The sequence below is a fragment of the Thunnus maccoyii genome, chromosome 6, assembly GCF_910596095.1.
Source record: "Thunnus maccoyii chromosome 6, fThuMac1.1, whole genome shotgun sequence".
NCBI classification, from domain to species: Eukaryota; Metazoa; Chordata; class Actinopteri; order Scombriformes; family Scombridae; genus Thunnus; species Thunnus maccoyii.
This window is the reverse complement of record NC_056538.1, coordinates 2,071,236-2,097,997: the sequence shown is the minus strand read 5'-3', so window position 1 is coordinate 2,097,997 and position 26,762 is coordinate 2,071,236. Positions and strand designations below refer to the sequence as shown.

Below are 26,762 nucleotides of genomic sequence, written 5' to 3'. Positions count from 1 at the left end.
CATTCTGCAGGCTGCTCAGGATTGGAAAATGGATGTGGACTTGGGGAAAAAAGCTTGTGTTTCCCCCAGACATTGTATTTACAACACTCCAGCCAGACATGGTCCAACAGCCAAACTGGCATATGTTGTGGAATTGACAGTACCATAGGAATACGGTGTTGAAGAAGCTTATGAGAGGAAAAAGACCAAGTACTCTGAACTGGCAATCGAAGCTGCCCAGAGTGGCTGGAAGACCAAGATTTTCCCTGTAGAAGTGGGATGCAGGGGATTCCTTGCCACATCTACAATCTGTCTGTTGAAGAAAATGAGGCTGAGGGGTTGCTCCCTCCAACAAGCAATCAAGTCCTTGTCAAAAGCAGCAGAAAAAAGCAGCAATTGGCTTTGGATTAAAAGGAAAGTCAACAACTGGGCTGCAAGATGAAGATACAGACAGGTGACAAATTAAGGGAAAAACTCCAGCAAACGGCAAATCCGGCACAAATCATTCATCAATATGTTCTTACTTGAATTTGTCCTTTTTCTATGAACAAGTTTAGAACTGCCTTAGACCATGCACACGCACAATTAATAAATGTCCCACGGTCTTAAAAAATGATATTGTTAATATTTATTCAATGTAAACAGTATATTAGAACCACAATTATTTTAAAAAATGATTGGGCCTAAATATACAACATTTAAAAGTATGAAATTGCTGATAATATGCAATTTATTTACTAATTATAAAATCAATAGGCAAGATGATGTAATCCATAAATCATCATCATAAATGTAATGAAATCATTAATATATTAAAGTTGTCCTGTTCCCACTTTTAGATGACAATAGCTTATATCTTATATATCAGAATTTCCATATTTGAATGTGATATCAATTAATTTCAACCATCCTTATATTCTTAATATTTTGCCCCCCCTCATGTATGTTAATGGAGTAGGCAAAATATAGGGAACACCGTTCAATATAATGCACCCCAGTACACCAGCACCACCCACTACTACCTCATTAGTAAACATAAAGTAGAATTATCATCTTTCTGACAATGTCAACAAAAACTTGAAAATGTATCAGCTTCGCAAAAGTAGAATTTATGGCAGAGCTGTTGTATTGGATTGCATTAGATTGCACTGGTGTACCTAATGAAGTGGCCAGTGAGTGTATGCAGCTGGTTGACCAGGAGCCTGTTCAGTGTCCTCACAGCTTGACAGCTCAGTAGTGGCACAGGGAGGGACGCTCTGCTTTCAGTACATCATGGCCTGTTGTGGATTCCACAGATCTACACATTTACCAACTTTTTATTTTGTTACGGACATACTGCATGGTAGTGGTTCAACAGGTATGCAGGCTGTATACAAGATTCACAATCAGGCTCCAAACGGTTGTACCAATGACATGTTTACGTTTACCAGCCAAATCTGCCTTTCCTGGCTTCTGCTTCTGAAACTATTGTTTGCATTTCACTAGCAGTAAAGTTTTTCTATATTTTTACCATTACAGCCCTCTTTGCAATGAGTGACACTAAAATACCCACGGTAGAATAAGAACAAAATTGTCCTGATTCATTCAATGTTTATGGACCAAAAATAAATGTAATTTTTAAAATGTCAAATTGAATTTCAAGTACAACTGAGTATCACCTGTAAGATGAATTCCAGAAATGCTCTGATAAGGTGCAGAAGGAAAAAAAACCCACCTGAACTGCAGTTAGATATGGCTGAATGAATGCTCTGTTCACCATGGTGATAATGGTTTATTAGGATAAAGGGATCTGTTAAAGACAGGCTGAACAGCATTACGTTTAATGGCCATAATGAGTTCCGTTAGAAATATGCATGGCTGTTCCCTTTGGACTTAATCCCATTTGCAGCAGTGAAGCCGGGGCCTAAACAGATACACTGATTGCATTTCTGAGTGGTCTCGTGGACCAGAGACGATCAGCCTATCTGATGGTGAGTGCTGAGACCAATGTTAGAAAAAAAAGAATATATATATATATATATATATATATATATATATATATATATATATATATATATATATATATATATATATATATATATATATATATATATATGTAATATTATATAACTCACCCTGGACATTATATGCATCCCTGCTTGAAATTTAATGTAAAAATCATCATATGTAGACGGTTCTGCTGATGGAAACTGCAAGTTAATACTGTCTACCTGAAAGACTACCCTTGATTATTTTATTTCTAATCACCAGACAAGAAAAGAGTATAGCTTTAAGCTTTAAAGAGGGAATGCACTGATAGCCCCCATTAAATGGCTACAGAAGAATTGAACTAGCAGGAGATATAAAAGAAAAAATAATAAATAAAGATGCCTTTCACAAGGCTGTGGGTGTGTTTAAATGCACCCAATAATACTTCTATTGCCAAAATTACAATTGAGACAGTAATCAAAATTAAACAATTAATTTAAATTATCAGGAAAGAATTTTAGAAATGTTGCTTTTATTCTGAAAAAGGGTATTTCTTTCCTTTCCTGCTCCTATTAAGTTCCATTAGGAAGATACAAAAGGATTAAAGAGAGTTATATTTTCATCTTGATTTTAATTTACACGGAATAAAACACAAATGAATTTGGTGATGGCAGGGAGCGGTTTGCAGATACTTTTAATATAAACCTTCTTTATATTGGTAAAAAAATGTCAGCTTTATATTTATTACAAAACACATGTATTTTGTATATGAATAACTTGAGAAGATAAGGTTGTGTCCTGCTACCTTTGGATGGATATATGGTTTTATTTGCTGTTGTTGATGACAGGTAACTTATATGTATGAATCATAAAACAAACAATGTTCTGCTCTCTATTTTCACGGTGGAATCAGCATGAAAACCACTAATTATAGAAAGAGTGAGAGCGGAAATAGGACAATCACTAGCATCACATCTCTGCTCTCACACCTCTCTGGAATGTAGAACTTAATATGCACATTTTTTGAGGCCTGATATCATCATTCTAAAGCAAATGTTATCAAGAGTTGAGCTGAAACAATGAATCGATTGATTGATTAGTCAAATTACATAAAAATGTTCAGGAACTATTTGGATAATTGATTGTTACTTTTTAAGCATTCACCAGCTGCCATTCTTCTACTGTGATGATTTGCTGCTTTTCTTGGTTTTATATAATTTTACTTAAATGTCTTTGGGTTGGTCAGACAAAACCAGCAATTTTGAAGATCCCATGAAGAAGAGGTCATCATAGGCTCTGAGAAATTGTGATGGACATTTCTTTCACAATTTGGACATTTTTGTGACATTTTTAGACATCTAGACATTTTGTAAATTAAACTATTAATCCATGACAAGACAGATGCACAATTTTAAGTCTGTCATAAATCAACACTCAGGTGTTGAAACAGGTTTTGCTTGCTGTAATCATTCCTCCTGTTCATACAGCATTGGAGGATCTTCTCCAAATGTGCTTATATTGTGCATGATGGGGGACAAAATCCACAGTCCTTGTACAAAAAAATAATTTAAAAGTTTATCTAAAGCTTATAGGCTTCAGGAGTCTGCGTTAGTCAAATAAAGTGCATATCTTCCACAGTTACAGTCTTTTCAGTGAAAAAATCCTACTTTGTGTCTTGATGGACAAACAAAAAAGAGGGACCTTGGCACTAAAAAGGAGGGGTTCAGTACACTCAGTGAAAGCCCAAACAATTACTATCAAAATAGTTTCACAATCCACTTACTCCGATGTGCAGAATAATAATTGTAGAGCGTGAGTTCCTCCCAGAACATTTTGGCAGTGCACCACTTAGCTGTAGCATGCTCATGGATGTATGCTTAGCCAAGTTAGCCTGGCCATCAGGTTACCCTGGTTGCCCTGGTTACCCTGGTTACCAGATTAGCCATGCCAATGTAGTGTCGCTGCTGTTGGCATGACAAACAAGAGACCCAAGCTGGATGATCCTCCCATGACACTGACTGATCATCAGACTGGTGTATAAAATCATCACCTTCCTAAAATAATGGCCCAAGTCATTTTTTGACCAAAATGATTTTTTTGCCTAAATCATCTCCTCATGATGCTGGCCACCTCTGCTAAAATCGCCTACATCCTCACCTGGCCTATGTCAAGAGTGTGACTAAATCGTCACATTACGTAGTTATTTAGTCTTTTTATTCAGTCTTTTTAGTCAGCATTTTAGTCAGCAAAATAGCTAAGTTCATGAAACTAGCATTTAGCAAAGAGTGGAAAAGCTCCAGAATCTGTGGCTGTTACAAGTGATAGGCTTTTCTGCCTTTTAAACAATATTTCATCTATAGTTTTTGTCTCATTTTTTCCACATTACATGATCTAATTAAGAAAGATTTGAATACCGTATTGTAATCTAACAGCTAGAAATTATGTGTATAACTAAAAAATTACAAAGGATCCTCTTTACTTTTGTGTTTTTATTTAATGAAAATCTCACTTGAACATAATATTAGCATCATTTGACCGATATTATGGTATGCCTGTTGTGCAGTGTCTAGCTAGGGGTGCATGCACACCATGATGATTTTTTTGTGTTTTCTGAGAAACCTGAAAAAATGACTTGGGCCATTATTTTAGGAAGGTGATGATATCATTATTCAACTCAACTTGAAGAAAAAGACTTAAAATATGACAATAGACAAGAAAATAAGATAGTGACCTGTGGATATGCAGTTTGATACATTACAAGATTATAATCCCATTTCAAGTTTCCATTAACATTTTCAACCATGTAATCATCTAACAAGTTAATCCAGTTTAGCAAAGTTAGACTAGTTTAATGTTAAAATCCAGCCTGAATCTCCCAGTGAGACTTAGAGAGAAGAGTGTCCCCTCTCCACTAACACACCTATATTTTGTCTCCTGCCATTGCTACAGTAGTTCCGCTTTTTAGAAACCTTCCAAATCTTCTGATCCCTCCCATCAATCTCCTTTCTCTTTTTCTTTTTAGACATTTGAAAGGAGCTTTTCACTGTGCTGCATTTGTTTTGGTGTAAGTATCAGGCTTGATTGCCTGAATTTCATCACTGGAACTCCTGACCTCCATTCATGGTTCCTCTACTCTTGTAAAGCTTACCTTGGTACCTGATGGCCATGCCAGTGGATGTGCCTGTAGCGTCTGTTGTCAGCTCAATGAAGAGATGTCTGGAGGTGCTGAGTAGACCTTCGTTGGGCAGATACTCCACTTCATATGAATCATACAAGGCAGCAGCATCTATGCTGTTACCGTTCCTGATCAGCAGCCTGGAAGAAAGGAAACAAAAATTCATTGAGATACTTGAAGCAGGGTTCTTTCTGCTCATGAAATCAATTTATGGTCTACTCTGCAAATTAAAGTATCTTACCAGTGATTCTACATGTGTTGGCACATTTACTAGAAATAATGTTAAAAATAACTTTACATTAAAGCTAGACTGATCAACATTTTTATAATAAAATGTATCAAATGACAGTGTGTAATATGAAAGGAGTTGCTCATAATGATGAACCCAAAAAGAATTATCACCAACTCTGCAGCTCCTCTCAGCTCTACAGAACTTTTGGCCTCTGTTAGTTAATAGTTTTGGATTTCCAGCAGCAGCAACAGCAGACAGACACATTTAGCTGTAGGCTAGCTGGTGAACATAGCAGAGCATTTAGCAGTTAGAGAGCCAGATATTTCACTCAGAAGTTGGTAGAGACCAAAATACAAACATGACTTCAGATTGCTACGTTGCTACGTGTTGCTGGATGTGTTGATAGGCAACTATTTGCTAACATGTTTGCTACAAGACTTCATGTCAGACGATGTGTTTTCAGCTTGTTCCACTGCCCCAAAGTGGCCGGAAAAATCAGTTAATACATATTTTTGTTTATAACAACCTGGATTTTATTTTGTAGTTTTTGCCATAGTTTCTATCAGTTATGATAACTGTCCAAAGTAATTGCTGGTGCTGATGTGGGAACATGGCGTCAAAGCAAGAAACATGAGGAGTAAAATGATCAGACATGTTATAAACATTACATCCAGACTATGTAAAGCACTTTATGTGGACGTAAAAAAAAGTAGCTAATCTCTGATGCAGGAAAACTGTGAGGATGCACAACTACAGTAAGTACAGTAGGTCAAAGCTGATCAGGTATTCAGTCTATATACTGTGATAAAGTAAATGGACCACTTGATTATTCATTTTACTATTCACCATAAGTTTCACCAACCCTGGAGTGTTTTTAAAACTGATCCCGATTCCAGATCTCAGTAGTTAGCTTGGTGAGTACAATCTTATTATTACAGATGGAAATAATGGCCAAAACTATGACAATAAGGCCGAAGGTCCTTTAATCTGTGTTCTATTAGTAAGCACACGATTCAAAGGTGTCGGGCCCATAGAGGACCTCATGAGGGTTTCAACTCAAGTAAAATTACACAGAAGACAAGTGGTCCATCTGATGCTTCGTCTGATGGTGTGTTGTCAGCTGCAGTCAGACACAGTGCTCATCCTCTGCATGTCACAGCCCTCCTCGAACAGCAGCAGCCTCCATCTGTGACTCTGTTCCTTCATGGTTCCCCATGGAGGCTTGCATTGATCTCTCCCTGCTCTGCCTTTGATGACTTAAATTATGCTTCTCAGGTATAGTGAGGAGAGTGTGTAACAGAGCGCAACAGAGCCTTGATGTCAAAATAAAACATATATTTGCATTTATTCTGTATATTTCTTTTCAGACTGATTGAACTAAACCAAATGTGAAAATTTGTTTTTGGTTCATTTCTCTGAAGTGGCGAACACACTCGTTTCCTCACCATTTTGGTTAAAAAAACATTTTATACAAAGAAAGAAAGAACATTCCTGTTAAAGTGATTGAGGATGCTCTGTTTCCCTGTCACTCTGAAACTCTCGCAATTCCCAAAAATCAGTTTTTAGATTAGTTGTGAGGCTATTTCATTCATCCAAATTGTTTGTACTTTGCTGCAATTGTCAGACTTTGAAGATGCCTTGGGAGTATTGAGAATAGCAACCCTCAGGTTTAACATTGTTTAACCAGGGTTAACATTACAAAAATCATATTGTAATGTGTTGTAAGACTATTTAATTTCTATAAATTGTTTGTCCTTGTTTGACCTTGAAAATGGCCTATTAGCCTGCAATCTACTAAAATATTAGGCTACATAATGTTTTTATAAATATAATTTCTGATAATTTCCTGTCCTGATGCACCCAGGTAAATACTGTTCTTGATGCATTCTTGGTTTTTATAGCACCGTCAATCTAACTAATCTAGACTAGTGCAGGGGGCTGTTTCTTGACATAATCCAAGAGGTTCGGTGGTCTAGCAATTCAAGAAATTTGTTTTAAATTAATTAAAACAAGTTTTAAATTGGGGGAGGACCCCAAGACTCCCCTGCCAATTACGTATCTTTCCAAGTCCTGAAGTAGTATGCAAACAAGCATGTTTAAGAAAACTAATTCTTTATCTGTGAGAATGTTTCAGCTTGTTTTGTCTTCAGACTCTTTATGTCATTCGTTCTTTTAAAAGCCAGCAGACCTCAGCTCAGTACACTATCACTTTTTAAAGTCCTGCCAGTTTTCTATCTTCTCTACATCTCCACTTCTTCCCGATTTCCTTCCTTCAGTTTCCTCAGAGCTGTCCAGATGTCTCTTCATATCTGTGAGCTCTATAGTAGGAATGAAAGAGCAGCTCCAAGCAGCGACTGGCTAGTATACAAAATGGATTATTCAGTTAATTTCCCCCCTGTGGCTCTTCCTTTCAGTCCTCTGTAATGAGAGCCCCATACTGAGAAAATGACACTCTACTGTCACTGCCCTGAGCTGCACTGACAGCCAGTTGTTACCCTGTGGAGTTCTCATAAATGATGTTCTTACAGGGACAAAGCAGAAGGTATGAAGCACGAGAGGCCTGACGAGTGAACGTAAGTGAAGGAACGTGCAGGAGGAAGAGGAAGAGGAGGGTAATACATCACTGTTAACAGAGCACAAGATAGTACTTACACTGGCCTGTTATTATATAGAAAGACTGCTGACACAGCTTACACACATGAAATGTTGGCTTTTGTGCCAACATATGACCATCATGCAACACTAAAAGTCCTTACTGAAACTCCAGTCAGGTTAACACCCCTTCAAAAGACTTTTTAAGTCTGACTTTTGATAAAATCTCACAGACTCTTACAGTTTCTCATATTTTATTTTAAATTATTCTATTCCTTTGCCTTGGTGGTTTTTTTTCAATGTAAAATAATTATCTTTGTGGCTGGACAATGAAAGTACTTAATTGTGCAGCCTAATTTTGTTCTACAATAGGGGTGTGCCCGAATACAAATACGTTATTCGGCAAAGCACAAATAGTGGGGGTTTTTTTTACGAATATTTGTTCCACACAAATATTTTAAAAATTATTTGTTTTCAGGAAGAAAAATAAACCATGTCAAATACCAGAGTGCAGGTCAGTGACATCGCTATCTCAGTCTCTCTCCTCTGCTCTGCTGTTATATCTATCAGTAGGTCTCAGTGAGGGGAGTCACATCCACCTGCTACATGACACATATTTCCTAATTTGGACATCAGTCCCAGAGTTGGGGGTGTTCCCCAGAGATAAAGCTGAGCTACTGACACACACTTCATGAATACTTATTGTAACACTTTAATTTTGTAAAATTAAAAGCGTACTAAAAACAAAAACAGGATTTTTAAGCTTCTTTCCACTTTTATTTGAATACAAATACAAATAATTTTGCTGCCTCAACAAATACAGATACAAATACAAATATTGGCTTCTCTGCACATCCCTACTCTACAAATACGGGTGATTATTTTCTGTTTTGTTGGGATTTGTTTCTTTCAGAGTATTACAGTGTAATTTATATTGAAATGTAGTAAAATATTAATGAAAAAATAAAAAAAGAGAAAATACGGGTCTTAAAAATATTGGATTAAGTGGGCAGCTGCCCCAGGGCCCCACACTTTCAGGGGCCAAAATCTTCTCTGTATGCAAATTTGTTCAGGAATGGACACCACTAAAGCAACAACGCAGCTCTACAGCACAGAGAAATATGATATATCAGGCTTTGGATACACACACAATACTTGTAAATTGGATGAGTTCATTGTTGGTTTGGCTCTGCACGTTAGATTTGCTGACAATAAGAAAAATATAGAAAATAGCCTTATCCTTAAGTTTAGTGTAAGGCTGTGGTTTCAGTTAAATGTTAATAAACACGTTGTGCTTCATGTCACTGCAGATACCATCTTTCCTTCTCAAACCTTAATGAAGTGCTGCCAGTGTCTAAACAGAACCATTAAATAGTTTAATAATACTATTTTTGCTACCAGTGGATATTGTACTGCAAGACTGGATATTGTAGTAAAACAAATGAAACATGCTGAATGTTTTACAGATGTGTTCATCATCAGCATTTTGCAACTTGCTAGATATGTTAATTAACAACATTTACTCATTATGTTGAGAGAAAACAATTCTGCCATTTCCTCTACATTTCCTTTAAAAAGTATTTGAAATTGCAAATTAGTATATAAATGTAATTTCTAGTAGACGGGGTTTATATGTGAATACCCCCTTTCTCTCCCATGTTTTCTGTCTACACACTGCAGTTTTAACGCAACACTGCTAAATGTGACAGTTGGCTTCTCAGTCATGGTGAATCAATTTTATGGACTAAATAAAACCATCAGGGAAATGAATGGGAGTAAATAAGGCTTAACGGATGTAAAAAATAGTTAATAAGGTCAGTAAAAATGTTCGTATTAATGCTTCAGACATGGAAACTATAAAAACTCACATTACGTTGGAATGGCCTCTTAAAACAGGTGAACCCCTGACTCAATAGATGAGTCAGGGGGATGAGATAGTGACTATGTGATTCCTCACTGCCTTCAAAATCACTGCATGTAGAATTTCAAGTTTTTGTTCCAGTGAAAGTCTACAAAAAAACTGCAGCTTTAGAAGAGAAGTTACATTTCAGAAATTCTTACATGCTGAAAAATGCAATTATCAGTGTTCAAGTTTAATAGACTGTTTTTATGTTTATACGTGGAGACACTGTCAACAAAATGCCAAAATTGGATTATTATGTTCAACCATCCTTATACAAAAGCTGAATTTCCTGCTTACCGATCATCATCCTCAGCCAACGCCACCTTCTCAAAGTGGATGTGCAGCCTCTGGCCCTCAGGGGCCTCCAGCAGCCAGTGGCAGGTCAGGTTGTTGCTGTAGTTACTGGGAAAACCAGGAGAGACGATCCGACCGACGGTGACATTCCTGATCAAACCCCCACAGGCAGCTGGGACAGGTGGAGGAGAAGGAGGGAAAGTGGATATAAAACATAAAACTGCACAAGATTCACAATATCTCAGTCAAATTCACAAAGTTGAGGAGCATCCCATCTCCACCTTAATTTACCCAAATTTTATTGGTGCCAGTGTCGACAAACAGGAAGTTTCCAGGCCAAAGAGGACATGTTTCACTATTGTGACCACTAAAAACTATCCTTGTGGTATGCAGCCATGCAGATGGTTTTGGTTTTATTCATCCAGAGGGGTGTTCCATCAATGCAGCTAAAGAAAGCTGTGCTTACTTGAAAAAGCCTGGCTAGAATTAATGTCAACTTTCAGTTGAGGCTCGTGCCATTCTACTAACACAGCTTAGCTGTGTCTAGTCAATGTTAACTATAACCATGCTGGAATAAGCTTGAAGTGTGCGTGTGCACAGAAGACATAAGCATCCCAGAACAGTCGATTGTCAAAAAGACGATAATATGTTGCAAAAAGAAAGGAAAACTAGAGCGATTTTCAAACCCTGCTGATGAAACTATATGAAAAATATAGAGGAGTTTTCACCAAAAATGGCAATACTGCTGCAATTAACAAGGGGAGGGAGATGACTAGCAGAAAACTGGTGAGAGATTAAGTCTCCATCTACAGGCAGTAGTGATGGCCTAAAGGTTAGAAGGTTATTACTAGAAGGTTGATGGTTCGATCCCTGCATCCAGCTTGATGAATCTGGGTGGGGAAAGTGAAGTGTAGTGCTTGTTCTGTTCAAAATCAAGATGTAGGCAACTTAAGAGAACCAACTCACTATTACCAGCATTATCATCTACTCATTTTCTCTTTCGCAGCATGTCCGTTCAATTTACAAGTGGCATTGAATGCTAAAAATTAAGAAGTTGCAGTTGGAGATGAAGAAACTGTTGTGTCTGTCCAATATCACTATAAGCAGATGATTATTATAACCAATTTCTATTTCTTTATTTCTCATGCAGAATACCATATAATTGACATTTGTATATTTATTAGCCCACATGAATATAAAGTAGTGAAACAGGCAGCTTCACTATTAAATGAATTTTATTGACTGTTTCAAAATACAGTACAGCTGTTTCAAACACAGTGTGTGCACATTTTTGAAGCAGCGGGTTCTGACTATTTGCCACTGACAAGTTGCTCCTTCTCCCCAGCAGCAGAACAGGTGAAGAGAGCGGTGATCCTTTGTGAGATTTATCCTCCCCCTTTTATTGTCATAAGCTTCATATAGACTATGTTTGTCACTGAGAGAAAATGACTTTCTGTTTCAGTTTGCACGCAGCACCAGCCTCAGGTGGGCAATAATGGTGCCGCAGCCAGAAAAAAACATAACGCAGTTTCAAAAGACTAAGAGTATAACTGATAACTGTTGCTTTCATGTCATGCGATCACATCTCGCCATATAGACATGTGAGGTGACCAGACACTTGGCATTTCATTAACTGTTAGGACCAGACTGATAAAATTATGGTAATGAACATAAATCACCAGATATTGTATTTCTTTTCTGTTATTTTCCTTTTCTACTGTTTTTCACCCGCAAACATGTTCCACAATATAATTCATTATTAGATGGTGATAAACTTTTTAAAAAAAAAATCCAATCCAAACACTGCAAAAAAACAAACAACAAAAACCAAACAGAATCGGCCTTAAAAAAAACCCTTATGTTGAAGAATGTAAATTGTGTAAAATGTGATTCCCCACATTTACAAAAGTGAATGGATTTTTTTTTTGTGGTGCTCAGAGCATCTAAAATTACATTTAAAAACTCAACGTCTCTCTCTAGAACCATTGTTGCTGTTCGTAATAATCCACAGACTTCATTAAAATAGTCCCTGTGGATAATGTCAACCGCCTGCTTTTTTATTTGGGTTCATCAGCCTTTTAAATTGACAGACTAATTACTGTATACTGTGATTCGGCACTAAAATAAAGACAACAAGCAGATTGTTAAGTGCACATTGATCAGTTCAGTCATACTTCCATCACCTTTGTTTTAAAATTGAAAAGCAAGACTTCCAGCCCTCATATAGAAAGTGTCAAGATAATCATCTGTTCACTTTCATGGTGAGGTGAGAAAGAAAAACATCGCTGAGAGATATCATCAGATTTATTAACAGAAAATCCATCTACAGCTATAGGAGTGTGTGTGTGTGTGTGTGTGTGTGTGTGTGTGTGTGTGTGTGTGTGTGTGTGTGTTGTTCTCAGCTGATCAGGTCAAGGTTACTCATGCAGACAAAGCTTAATTAAAGCAGAGCAGGAAGAGCAAACCCAGTGGCATCCTGCCCAGCCCTCAGTAATCACACCTCGATACACCTGGTTTATGCTCTGACACACATACACACACACACACACACACACACACACACACATACACACACAAACGTAATCAAGATGGCAGAGATACAGATGCACAGCCACACAAACACCTCTTTGAAATTGCTTTCAGAGAAACATTCCCTGTGCTGTGAATCAGAGTCGATCAGAGTGGTCAGGAGTAAAACGGTCACTTATTATTCATCAGCCAGTCTCATCGGAGCAAAAGAAGAGGAAGAAAAAAAACATTCATCATCCACACACTCTTGTAGATGTCCAGCTCTGTCTGTCTGTATGCCAGTCGTACAAAAGCAGAGGCTCCAACAGATAACAGTTGGCTGCAAGTCCTCTCAAAAAATCACAACAACAACAACAACAAAACAAAACAACAACAACAACAAGAACCCCCAAATGCTGTGATTGTTGATAAAAATTGAGTGACAGGCTGCAGGGAACGGCTGAAGTACAGTAAACACACATATTCATATTCACTCTTCAGTGTTGGTTGTTAACAATAGAGATGCTAAATAATGCTGATGATGAATGTGCTATAAAAATAATAATGCTAATACCGTTGAGATTGATATCATTTTTGAATACATTTTGTTATAAGTGCTTAATTTGCATTTATTGCATAGTTTAAGAAATATTCATATTATCATGTTGTGGATTCTTGTTGAATCCACAACAAGTCAAAAGGGTTTATTACAAAAAATAATAATGCTAATAATAATGATAATGCTTAATATAATTCTGCTTGTGTTTAATTTGTGTAGTTTAAGCAATTTGTGTATTATTAATTTAGATGTAATACATAATAAATTTAAAAAAAACTTTATAATGCTAATGATGCCTAAAATGATTATGCTGAATATGAAATATATTTTTGTCATTCATTTTTATTTATTATGTGATTAAGTAATATTTATAATATTAGATCAGAGTTGCCAATGCTAATAATGGGAAAAATGAATAATAAGCATAATAATAAAAATGGTAATGTGGAAACTGTTAATAACCTAATTGTTTTTTATTAGTACACTTCTGTTTATGAATAATTCATTTAGACAGATTATTTTAGACATAATACATAATTAGGTGAAACAACTCTAATATTAATGCTAATAAGGGTAATAATAATTATGCTAATAATAATGATAATACTAATACTATAAGTAATATATTGATTTTGTAAATACAATTTTGCTTTTGTATTAATATTTTAGATGTAATACATTTAATACAAGGATGCAAGCAATTAATAACTAATATTACTAATAATATGAATAATAACATTAATTTATATTTATATTATTTAATATGTGATTATATTATTACAGTAACATGTAATCATAAAATGTAATGTAATATTTTTAATAAAAAGAGTCATACTTACTACTCTGGTACAATCTTTTTACTTGTGATTTTTCCTTCTTGTGTTCTTCAATAACAACAAGTGACTTATGTGTTTATATTAAAAATTAAAAGACTGCAGAGAGTTAGACAGCTGGAATATGTGTGCATTTTCCTTGAGTCCATTATTATTCATCTTTAAAAACCACCGATAATCAGAAAACAACATTTAGTCATTCCTAGACAGTGACATCATCATAGTTATTGGAAATAGTCTGGTAGTGATTTGCTGTTACTCTTCCTGTCTGTGAGCTGTGGATAGTGAGGATGAGCTTTGATCATTGTCTTACCAAGGCAGTGTGGTTCCTTGCCACTCCAGTAGGGGGTGCTAGCATTGCGGCAGGTCAGCACACTAGGGCCCTGCAGCTGGTAGCCTGTCAGACAGGAGAAGAAAGCCTCCCCCCCAGAGTGGAGACTGCTCACTGATACATCGCCGTAGAGAGGGCGCTGGGGAAAGACACAGCTCAGCACAAAGGCTGTGGAGAAAGAGAGAGAGACACAGAAGAGTTAGAGATAGAGAGACGTAAAGACAGACACAGAGACTCAAAGGGAGAGAGAATGAAAGAAGGGAAATTTCAGCAAGAGCTGGGGTTTGGTTTCAGAAGTTGAAAGGACTCAGTGAAGTTAGTTTGAGCTGGCGGCTCAAACTGTGTCATGTGTCGCACCTATAAGAGCTTCCTGTCAGGCTGCACACAGCCCCAAATAAGCTCCAACAATCAGCAGGTTCTGTTCAGGTATGTATGGTGTTAGTTTGGGATTAAGGTGGGATTTGTTAGCAGCATCAGAGGAAGTTTTGCTGGAGAGATCGAACCCAGGGCCAAAAGTTCTCTGAAACCCACGCAATATATCTCATGAAGCTTCTCCTCAGAGCCCATGTAACAGTAGAAACAGGAAAAACTATTTCCTGATTTTTATCCCAGTTCTGGCAGTTTTGGCAGTGAATGTGCACTACTGGCATGATTTTAGTGAGTCACTCAAACTCCAACCGTAAAAGCAGCGTTTGAGTTTTATTGAAATGAAGAGGCCCTATACCCAGTGGATATTATGCTTCAGAAATTTGGGCATTGCAAACCCAAGAGTTGAATCAGATAAACTGAGATGACTACTGTAAATTGTAGAATGTAGAAAGTAGATCAGCTGAAATTGAATAGTAAATGAGATAAGAAGCTTAACTGTGATTAAAAAAAAATGAGGAAAAGAGCCAAGAGGAAATTATCAGTGAATGAAAAAATTATCTTGAAGAAAGAGAAGAAAAAATGAAAGCAGCGGAGTGATGAGTATGACATGACTGTTTTCGTACTAATGGAATCAGTACTGTGGAAACGTACAGTACATTATACTGAATGTATAAAGACAACAAGTAAACATGGCAGAAATATTGAGTGTGCATTAACAGCAAACAGTATCAACAGCGACTTCAAATGGAAGCAGATGGAAAAACAGACTCTAACCAAGATATGACGATATTTACTTATAAACAGGAAATTAGACATAAAGGCATGACTGTTTCAAATTAAAGACAGAAAATACATTTTCCCAGTTCTAATCATTGTGTTTATTGTTCAGTCATCTCTTGTTACATGCCAAATATACTGAATGTATGTATGAGTATTCTTATATCAAAATCCCTGTTTGAAGTGCAGATCCAAAAGTGTGTCCAATCAAATGTGATTTTGGCTGACAAGCTATCCATACCTATCATATAAAACCACAAAAAAACCTTGACTGCTTGTGGGTCATAGTTGCTAGCAGAGGTAATATCATAAGGGATGTATGTGTTTGGATATTGGTGGGAAACAACTTTGTTTTAATTTTCAAGACTATGTTTGAGGTCTAATTTATTCATTTGCCCCTTGTCCTCCTAATCTAACAACAGGTGAGGGAGGTGCATGGAAGCCAACACTCCTCTACAATAGTGATGTGTGGGTCATAACGAATTGTTTGAAATGAACGACTCATTCACTCACCCCTCCTACATGCTAGCTAGTTAGTGCAAACTGCGAAGACGATGCAACTTTATTGTGCTTACTCTTACAGTAATTAACTCAAGTTAATTACTGTATTAACCTAGTCCTGCGAGAAAAGCAACCACTTTGGCATTTGTTTCAACTCAGCACTTGCTCTCCCAGCCCTGAAGATCTCACTCAGGCTACACAAATCACTCACTCACCACCCAGAAGTTCCAATTTTAATTTGTCCTTTTTTAGTAGTTTACGACGTGATGCTGATGGATCAATCATAAATTTCAACAGTCTAATTTACTGACTATCACCTCTATTCAAATAACCAACATTGTCCCAGAGAAATATTTCATTAGATTTATTTATTTGTACTAGTCAGGGCCAGAGTTGTAGGCTGTTATCAGTAGATGAGTGTTTGTTCACCAATGGGGGATTCCCCTGGGTGACTGATTCAGTGACTTGAGTGACTCTAAAACCTGACTCGCTTTAATGAGGGACTCATAAAAGCTTGAGTCAGTAAAAAGAGTCGAACCTCCCATCTCTGCTCTACAGCTCTGTTTCTCTCTGCAGCTTCATGTTGCACATATTTGCTAAGCCACACCCACATTTTAGCAGTCCAATCAAATCTGAAGGATTTGATTTAATTCCCCTTGTAATTGTACAAAGTCCACACATTGCATTTCACTGGGAAATATGTCACAGTACAGAGGCTAAAGACACTGTACAGTAACTTCCGTTTCTGTGTGTGGTTCTCTTTGCAGTTCAGGTAAGTAAAGGTATACAAGGATTTACAATATATGGAAATATCTGGAGAGAACAAAACAAACAAAACACCAAACAGACTGAATGAAGACTGCAGACTGGCTACTACAGTGGTGGTCTGGCTCTGGCTACTGCAGTCTGGTCACATTTCCTTATGTAGTAATCTGTATTTCAGAGTTTGCTCATTACTCTGAAAAGATATACATATATTTAAATATACACCACAAACTTCTCTATGCAATGAATGAATATGCCGATGCTGTACACACACCATACACTCCTGTAAAGAAGGAAAACATCCAAGGAGAAGCAGGATACAGTTATAAACACAACCTCCACAGGTATGACAAACCCCCAGATAGGTCACTCACATCATCTGGAGCTAGACCTTAAATACTAAAGGTAGAAGAGTCAGGTACCACAGCCAGTGGGGTTCCCCAGCACCAAAGTGACTCCACAAAAGACATTTACAAGGTCATGAAACATCAGACTGACATCACAGAGATGCTGGTGAAACATCAACAGTTAGCTTGTCTCTCACAACAGGATATTCCTGTCCCCTGTGGTGACCCACTTGACTGCACGTTATTTCTCAAGGCATTTGAGCATATAGTGGACTCCAAAACAGATAATAGTGCAGATAAGCTGTACTTCCTGGAACAATACACAAGAGGTGAGCCACAAGACCGTGTAAAAATCTGTCAGCATATACTCCCTGACCACAGTTACCAGGAATCCATGCACCTGTTGGAAGACCACTATGGCAACACACTGAACATTGCCACTGCACTTATGGAAAGAGTGTGGCCACAAAGGCACTCAACAATTGTTCTCTCTTCCTTTTGAGTTGCTGCAATGCCTTGGAAGATGTGGACTATATGGATGAGTTAGATAACCCAACAAATATGAGAGTTATCCTCTCAAAGTTATCCTACAAAATCAGGGAAAGGTGGAGGGTGCTGGCATTTGAGATCCAGGAAAGTAGCCAGAGGAGAGTAAGATTGACAGATGTAGTCACCTTTGTGGATAGGCAAGCAAAGATCATCACAGACCCTCTTTTTGGAGATTTACAAGGCCCTACAGCTGAAAAGAAAATATCTCTGATGGACAGAAGGGCCAGGAAAGAAAGCTCTGCTACTAATGTGACCACACCAAGAGAGAAAGAAAGTGACAAGTCCAAGACAAAGACTGATAGGACACTAAGAATGTTGCCTTCACCAAGCCATGTCTGTTCTGCAAAAGAAGTCACACACTTGTGGGGTGCCATCATGTTACAGAAAAACCTCATAAAGACAAGTTGGATTTCCAGACCAGAAAAGCTGGTCTCTGCTTCAGACGTCTAGTTAAAGGACACATAAGTAAGGACTGTAAATAGAAACTGGCATACCAAATATGTTCAGAAAAACATCCAAACATGCTACACATTCCCAGAAAGGAGGATGTTTCTGAACAGGCAAGTGCAGAGAGCCAAGAGGAGGCCAGTTCAGAGCAAACAGTAGTCTCAAGTGCACTTGTAAGCCTAAAACAGGAGAAAACCACCTGTGACAGGGCCTGGAGACAAGTGTGTTCTTGCTATGCTTCCTGTGTATGTCAAGTCAAAGAAAGACACTGGGAGCTCAGTCACATTTTGCGTAGGCTCTTTAGCAAGGCATTTGTCGCAAGTCAGCCAACGTGGTTGTGTTGGTCACTCTGGCACCAACAGCACGCCCAAGCTGATCCCACAAGTGTTCAACGGGGTTGAGGTCAGGACTGCTGGCAGGACATTCCATCCTCTCCACTCCCAAATTCTGGAGGTATTCTCTGATATACCCCACAAACTGACAAATGCTGGTTGAAGAATGGGATGCCATCCCACAGCAGTGTGTGACCAGGCTGGTGACCAGCATGAGCAGGAGGTGCCAGGCTGTTGTGGCTGTGTATGGTTCTTCCACACGCTACTGAGGCTCCTGTTTGTTAAATGAATAAATTGTTAAATTGCCAATATGTCTTGTTTCTTCAAACTTCAATCATCCAATCCACCAAACACCAAACTAGAGTAAAAACAGAATAAGCTGTTTGGCATTGGCAAAGAAGATTTGGCATATTTTTAATGGGCGCAACCCGCATACTCAGCTCTGCTGCTCATCCCACAAATGCATGTTCCTCACAAATGTGGCACCATTTAAAAAGGAAATAAACAGAATTTCCAACGGTACAAGATCTATTGTCAAGAAGCATTGTTACAACAAAGAAATAATCTACCAAACTCAAATTTCCTTACTTTTTTGTGCTAAGTTTATATTACTCTTGCTGAGTCATACAAATACTTAGGAATTAGGCTTGACAGCAGATTATCATTCATGTTCAACATTTGACTCAGTAAATCAAAAATCAAACTAGGCTTTTTGTATAGAATTAAAAGTTGCCTGTCTTCTCCCAATTGTAAGACTATTGGACAGTCAACTTGATGTCTGTCCTTGATTATGGAGATATTCTGTATTGTCATGCTGCCCCATAAACACTTCAACAGTTAAACCCTGTGTATCATAGTGCATTACCTTATATCCAAATGACAAATTCCATACTCCATACTCATTGTTCTCTGTATCACAAGGTTGGTTGGACTTCCTTACAGACAAGAAGAAATATCCATTTCATGTTATTCATCTATAAAGCTCTATTGTTGAAGATTCCAAACTACTTCTCATCTCTACTCTCATTTAAATCTAGTAACTACAGCACACAATCCCGTAACTACTTAACCTTAGATATCCCTCATGTTCGCACCAATGTTGGCAGAACTGGTTTCAGGTACTATGCACCTTTTAAATGGACTTAACTGCAAACTACATTACATTCCTTTAGGAGATTTTAAAGCTGTTTTTATTAATTTCTTGTTTATTGTGTAGTAGTGTTGTTTCTATCTGCTGATTGTGTTAATTTCAAGACACTGCCTAACTAAGTAATGGTGAAATAAAATAAAAACTGGTAATAATGTGCACAAAGCATTTGAGCATCTCTGTAGTGACAAACTGAGTATGTCACAAGAAGACAAGCAATTCATCAATGCTGTATCCAGTTCAGTTCATCTTGCCGATGGGCATTACTACATCAACATACCCACCAAAAAATCACTGGTCAGTTTGCCAAACAACAGAAGTGCTGCAGTGCAGTGACCACTGAATCTCAAAAATGAAACTCAGCAAAAACCATGCATTCCACCAGGAATACAAAGACGAGAGACAATCAAGGTGCCAGAAACACAGTTGAGCTGACAGAATGGGAGAGTATGGTACATTGTGCATCATGGGGTGTAAAACCCACAAAAGGAGAAACTCCATGTACTGTTCTACTGTGCTGCCAGCTTTCAGGGAACTTCACTCAACAAGGAGCTGCTTCATGGTCCAAACCTGACAATCTCCCTCATTGTTGTACTGACACGGTTTAGACAGGAGCATGTTGCAATGATGGTGGATATCGAAGCTATGTACCATCAAATGAGAGTTCCAGAAGAGAGTTCCTGCTGTGCTTCCTGTGGTGGCCAGAAGGAGACCTGACACAGGAAATGGTGACCTACAAAATGGTTGTTCACCTGTTCGGTGCCACCTCATCTCCTAGCTGTACCAGCTTTGCTCTATTGATAATAGTGGAAGAGAACAGAACTGGATCGTCACCTGAAGCTGTGGACACAGTTCTCAGGATTTTTTACATTAAAGACTGTTTAAAGGCAGTCAGTAATGAGTCTGAAGCCATCACGTTGAGTAGAAACCTCATGGCCTTGTGTGCCTCAGGCAACCTTCATCTTATGAAGTGGACAAGCAATAGCCAAACTTTCTTAAGGGCCAGATAATGAGAGAGATAAGAAAGTTAAGGACCTGGTTAAAGATGCTCTTCCTGTGAAAAGGGCGCTAGGTTCTCTGGTACATAGAGTTGAACTCAAATTCAGAGTCAATGTTAGCAGGAAAGCAGCCACAAGAAGAGGAGTTTTGTCGGTCCTAAGCTCCATATATGATCCACTGGGATTCCTCACTGCAGTTTTACTCCCAGCTAAGACTTGCACAATACTGGAACGCTTGGATAAATAAACTACCTCAGTTTTCCAAATTCCAAGTGAGGAGATGTATAAAGCCTGAGAAATTTGGGTCTATACTGCCAATGTGTGAGGAACAAGTCCAGAGTGGCTCTCAGGTGACCAGTTAACTAACTGGCTGTTTTTACTGCCACTGATCTGTCTCGCTGCAGCCTCCTGGTGTTTGGCCAAACATATTAATAATATATTTCTGCTAAAGACTCTAAGATCCATCTCACTATAATTGTCCTAGTTTTATTGTTAGCCCTCGGAAGACTTGGCAGTAGCTGCTATTGATTCTGTCTGTTGGGGACAGTGCTGTGCCTCAGGCGAGGAAATATGTAGGGAGATTAAATAGGCCAATAAATGACAACCTACGACCTCGGCCGCTTCCAACACTGTGTTAGTGATGTTCGCCAGCTCAACTCTAGAGTCTTACAGAAATAGAGATAAGAAGAACCGTGTTGGTCTTTATAGTATTTCTCATTAGAGCAACATCCCAGACTCATGCTGCCATAGCAGCTGCTGGAGCTGTGTCCTATCACTCCCTGAGCTAGTCATTACCATGGTCAGCTGTAGCTATTTATATCCAAGCCAACCAAAAACTATAAAACTCACAGGCTCACTGGAGACTAGAGAAGAGATAAAAGAGCCATCATGGTAGCATTGTGGCATCGTAACACTGGTGTTAACAGGAAGCTTTCACAGAGACAAATTGCCTTGGAGCTGTAAAATGCCTGCTATATGCTACATCACTTTGTCTTGTCTTCTTAGACCTTCTGGTCATTTATCATGTTTTGGTTTTAATGAAAGGTTATTGATAAGCACTGCTTTTATTTTCTTTCTCTTTCATACTGGAGGCATGTTGCCCTGTAGTGTGGTGTGCAGCTCAAGTCCACTGGATCACATGAAGGATGATGCTGTAGTTCATGTCTTTAAAAAAAAGGAGTTGAGAAGCAAAACATAGAAGCAGAAAATCTGTATGACAAAGTGAATTTAAATGTAAAAATAAAATATTCTGCTTTGAATAATAATTTGTGTCTAATAAGTAAAAAAGTACTTATTACCTCATTAAAATCCTTCAAATTACATCTCCTCCCTCTCCCTGATGTAAAAATCCAGAATCTATGAATATGAATATGAAAACTGCTGGACACAAGATGTCTCCTTCTTAACTGCAAAATCCATTCTCCATCCATGTGTTTCCACATCACACTTGTGTAAGTTTCACATTGGAACACTACTGGCTTCAAACTAGTTGTGATGTCAGAAATCATGCTTGCAGGTACACACCTTAAACTCAGATTTAAGGTGAGCACAGAGAAACTTTCCCTCTTCAGTAGATGAATGTGAAAACAAGCCTTCTAGTGTCAGACTCTGCACAGCATCATTCTGCTCAGTAGTTGGATTTCCATCCAAATGCAACACTTTTTACCCAAAATTTCAGAAAATCGAAAATTTGAATTAATTTGCAAAGTAAACAATTGGTGGAGCTGATTCCCCTATTGAGTGAAGTAAACCACAAAAAACAGAAGATGGTGCAACGCGATGACATCATCAATAGAGCAACAGTCAAAGCTGAAGGAGGAATCTGTGTCTACATAAACAAAAGTTGGTGTACAGATGTCACAGTGTCAAGGAAAATATGCACACCTCACCTAGAGACTACTTTCATCAACTGTAAACTGTTTTATTCACCACTGGAGTTTTCCTTCTTGGTTCTCATTGGTGTTTACATCCCACCTCAGGCTTGTATTAGTGAGGCGCTGCAACACCTGGCTGTCCAGATAACCAGCATGGAGCGAAAACATCCAGTCTCTCTTCTCATTATCCTTGGGGATTTTAACAGAGTAAAATACAGACAACATATTAAGTGTCCCACCAGAGATAAAAACACACTGGACCACTGCTACACAATATTAAAGTACACATATCGCTCTATTCCCCATGCAGCTTTGGGAGTCTGATCACTGCTTGGTTCATCTTCTCTCCCAACCTAAAGGCAGAAACTAAAATCTGCAAAGCCTGTGGAAGTGTTTTTGAGGCTACATCTACAGACCTAGATGGACTTACTGAGTAGCAAAAAACGAGCTACACCAAAAAGCTGAAAAACAGGTTTTAAGCTAGCAATCCTGCATCAGTGTAGAGATGCTGCATGACATCACCAGCTACAGGAAACCCTCCCCCACACTATAGAAAACCCTCAACCGATGACCTGAATGTGATTTACTGCAGGTTTGATCGGCCCACTTTCACACCCCCCACCCGCTCCAACTCCAACTGGCACTGGTGGTCTGTGAAGAGGATGTGTGTCAGCTCTTTCAGATAGAAGATAAGGAAGGCACCAGGCCCAGATGGCGTGTCACCTTTCTGTCTGAAAATCTGTGCTGACCAGCTGGCCCCCATCTTCTGAATGACTACAGGCCCATTGCCCTGACGTCTGTGGTAATGGTGATGAAGTCCTTCGAGAGACTGGTGTTGACCCACCTGAAGGGCATCACAGGGACCCCCTGCTGGACCCCTTGCAGTTTGCCTACCAGCCAAACAGGTCAGTGGATGATGCAGTCAACATGGGACTGCATTACATTCTGCAACACCTTGACTCCCCAGTGATGTACACAAGGATCCTGTCGTGGATTTCAGCTCTGCATTTAGCACCCCAGAAGTTCTCCTCACCAAACTCACCCAGCTCACTGTGTTTGGATCTGGAAACTTGTAAACTTCCTGACAGACAGGAAGCAGCAGGTGAGGCCAGTCAGCACTGGCACCCCTCAGGGATATGTGCTCTCCCCACTGCTCTTTTTGCTCTACACCAATGACTGCACTTCAGGAGACCCGTCTGTTCGACTCCTGAAATTTGAAGATGACACATCAGTCATTGGCCTTATCTGAGACAAAGATAGTCTGCGTACAGACAGGAGATTGAACAGCTGGCCCTACGGTGTGGTCACAACAACCTGGAGCTGAACACGCTCAAAACTGGGGAGATGACAGTGGACTTCAGGAGGAGCACCCCGTCACCACCACCCTCACCATACTCAACAGCACTGTGTCAGCTGTGGAATCCTTCAGGTTTCTGGAATCTACAATGTCCCACGACCTGAAGTGGGAGTCCAACATTGACACAGTCATCAAAAAGGCCCAGTAGAGGATGTACTTCCTGCCCCAGCTCAGATAGGCGCCACAGAACACAGAACAAACCACCAGACAGAGGAACAGTTTCTTCCCCCTCACCATCACCACCATCACATTTATGAATAGTTAACTCAGGCACTGTGCAGTAACCATGAAACACTATAATACCCACTGTTCTACATAGTCATACTAGTGTTAAACACAAATAAAGACAAGCAATGGAGGTAAAGAAGAACAAAAAAATATTAAACAATGTAAGAGAAAGAGAGTCTATATGTTTAAAAGAGATTTAAAGAAGATAACGACCCTTGGCTGGTTGATGCAGAGTCGAGTCTGCTCTGGTTTTCAGTCTCAACTTAAGAACCATTACAGTGGCCTAGCCAGGCTGCACTCATTTTCAGGTTAGGAGGTCAAGAGTGAACTCCATAAGAGCCTTTACAGCTGTATCACTCAATATCCTTGTGTTAACAATGGATCAGATGACTATGGCCCTGTTTACATCTGGCATCAACATCCATCTTGGGCGAGCCGATCACAAGTGGACAGCTCTAAGTATGTCTGTTTACACCTGTTATAAACATGTGTCTCCACATATGTCTTGAGTGACCACTTGTGATTGGATCTCACTTCCCTGCTCTATATGCAAATGAACACATACATCATTTCTGTTTGCAAAGACCAAATTAGTTTGTTTTTAACTGGCGGGAGGAGCGGGGGTCCATTTACTGTCCATCCAAAGCTGTGTTCAACTTGTTTGATAACAGGATAAACAAATATACAATGCATTGTGTGCCACCTCACGAAAATCAAATGCCCGTCCTATTGATTTGCTCTAGCACTGCGTCGGAAAATATACATACAACAAATATAGAGTTATATGCAGTGATCTCCCTGCAGCTGTGTCTCCACATTGAGAAACACTGTGCGCATTTATGAACGATACACAGCAGCGTAACTTCACTGATTATTTATTTATTTTCTCCCACACGCCGACAGGATCAGTCAGGATTTAATGTTAATTAAGTTCTGTGTTCTTCTACACATCCAATAGATCAACTGTTACACACAGTCCAGGTTCACACAGTGAAACTGTTTGGAGTAAAGCAGCCGAACTCCTGATAAATCCTGAGCTTATTGTGTCGAGTAGCGCAGCAAAACTAAAAACTGTAGTTATCAACTTGACAGGACAGAGGAAACTATCCAGCAATGTTTAGCCTTTGAAATATTTTTTTAGCCAGACAAGCGAAAAACTTTGAAGATGAAAACAGGTCAGGTGAACGGGGAAAACAGGAAAAACGGGAGGTGGATTACATTTTTTTAATTCACATGAAAAATGGAAAAACAAAATAATGCATTCTTTATCCTGTTATCAAACAAGTTGAACAGCTTTGGACGGAGGGTCCTGTGCCTGGTCTGCAGGACAATAGAGGACGTCAGTTGAGTAGGCAGTCCTTCACTGTGGCCCAGGACACATTGCATTTACACTGCTAAATGAATGTGGCCACATGCAGCCCAGACCACCTCCGAATGTGGTCTGAGTGATCGGATCTCAATGCGTCCTCAATGCATCTTGGGTGTGTTCACACCTGTACTTAGAACTGTCCACTTGTGATCGGATCACCTGAGATGCATGTTAATGCCAGGTGTAAACAGGGCCTATGTCAACACTCAGTGCCTATATTAGCCACAATGCAATTCAATTCAATTAACTCGACTATAGAGTCTGGAGCTGCAAGCCTCAAGCAGAGATGAGCAGCAGACTACAGTCTGGAAACTTCTCTTCTTTCTAACTCCACACCCCCAGATTTTTGTCATTTTCAAACTTGTAGTCTTCAGCCTGAACCGATGCTGACTCAAGTGACACTTGAGGCAATTTATCAGATTTCACACAGCTGGAGTTCCTCTTTGATATGTGTTCATGTTAAATATTGTGTTTCTCAGGCTCTGCCAGGAGTATTTGTAAGGTCAGGAACAATCTGTCAAGACTGCAAAGATTTGTTTCAGAGCATCACATGAGCAGAGACTTACAGCCAAACTAAAATGCATTTTGTTGCAATAAATAGTTTGCCTGTGTCCAGACTTTTGAATCCGCCCACTCCACCAAGTCGAGTTGACTTATTCTGTTGGTCTGGCATCATAACGTGAAACAGCGGTTTCTCTGTCAAAAAAGCAATCGCATCCAATGAGCACCACGGGGGCACTAACAATTAACTTGCCTGTTTCTTGCCTCAAATGTTTTCAGAAACATATTTTAGTGTACTGTTTAGCTGTAACATGAAAAAGTTTGTGACCCGACCATGTTGAAAACAGCTGTGTTGAAAACGGACAAGCCAAAAACCCTTGACAAAAGTGTCCTGTCTGAACCTGCTGTTCCCTTCAGCTCTACAAAGTGTTTTAGTCTCTTTTGGCTCTTTGGTTCTTCTTTGGCTCTCTCTCATCAGGAGGTAGCTCTGATAAACCCACTGTATACTACATGCTCAGCACCAAACAGACACAGTCAGCAACTAGCCAGTCAACATACTGGAGCATTCAGCAGCTAAAGAGTCATATATTTCTCAGGAGTTGGTGGAGACCAAATGCGGAAAGTTTTCACTGATCACTGTTGATCAGTGAAAACGTTTGTATTTTTTTTCTCTTATTCAATTCTTATGAACAAAAGGAAAAAAGAGCAAACATTTGCGAATAATGTAAGAACCAGTGTCTTTGTTAGACTGGATATTCCACACAACTTGCTCTCTACAGTTTTCATTTGGATTCTTTTTTCAGTGGAAAATTGGAATTGATATTTAA

The 26,762-nt window shown here is 38.9% G+C and overlaps 1 protein-coding gene across 6 annotated transcripts in view; it reads right to left on the bottom strand.

Moving 5' to 3' along the window:
- Positions 1–26,762, bottom strand: part of sez6b (seizure related 6 homolog b) — a 240,738-nt gene that overhangs the window by 40,458 nt on the left and 173,518 nt on the right. For 5 of the 6 annotated variants that reach the window (XM_042413729.1, XM_042413727.1, XM_042413728.1 and 2 more), the window contains 3 exons: positions 14,357–14,542; positions 10,147–10,315; positions 5,096–5,262 (listed from right to left, as the gene is read on the bottom strand). In XM_042413729.1, coding sequence (XP_042269663.1) covers positions 5,096–5,262; positions 10,147–10,315; positions 14,357–14,542 — 522 coding nt within the window. The remainder of the gene's footprint in view (positions 1–5,095; positions 5,263–10,146; positions 10,316–14,356; positions 14,543–26,762) is intronic. The other variant, XM_042413732.1, reaches the window with a different exon arrangement.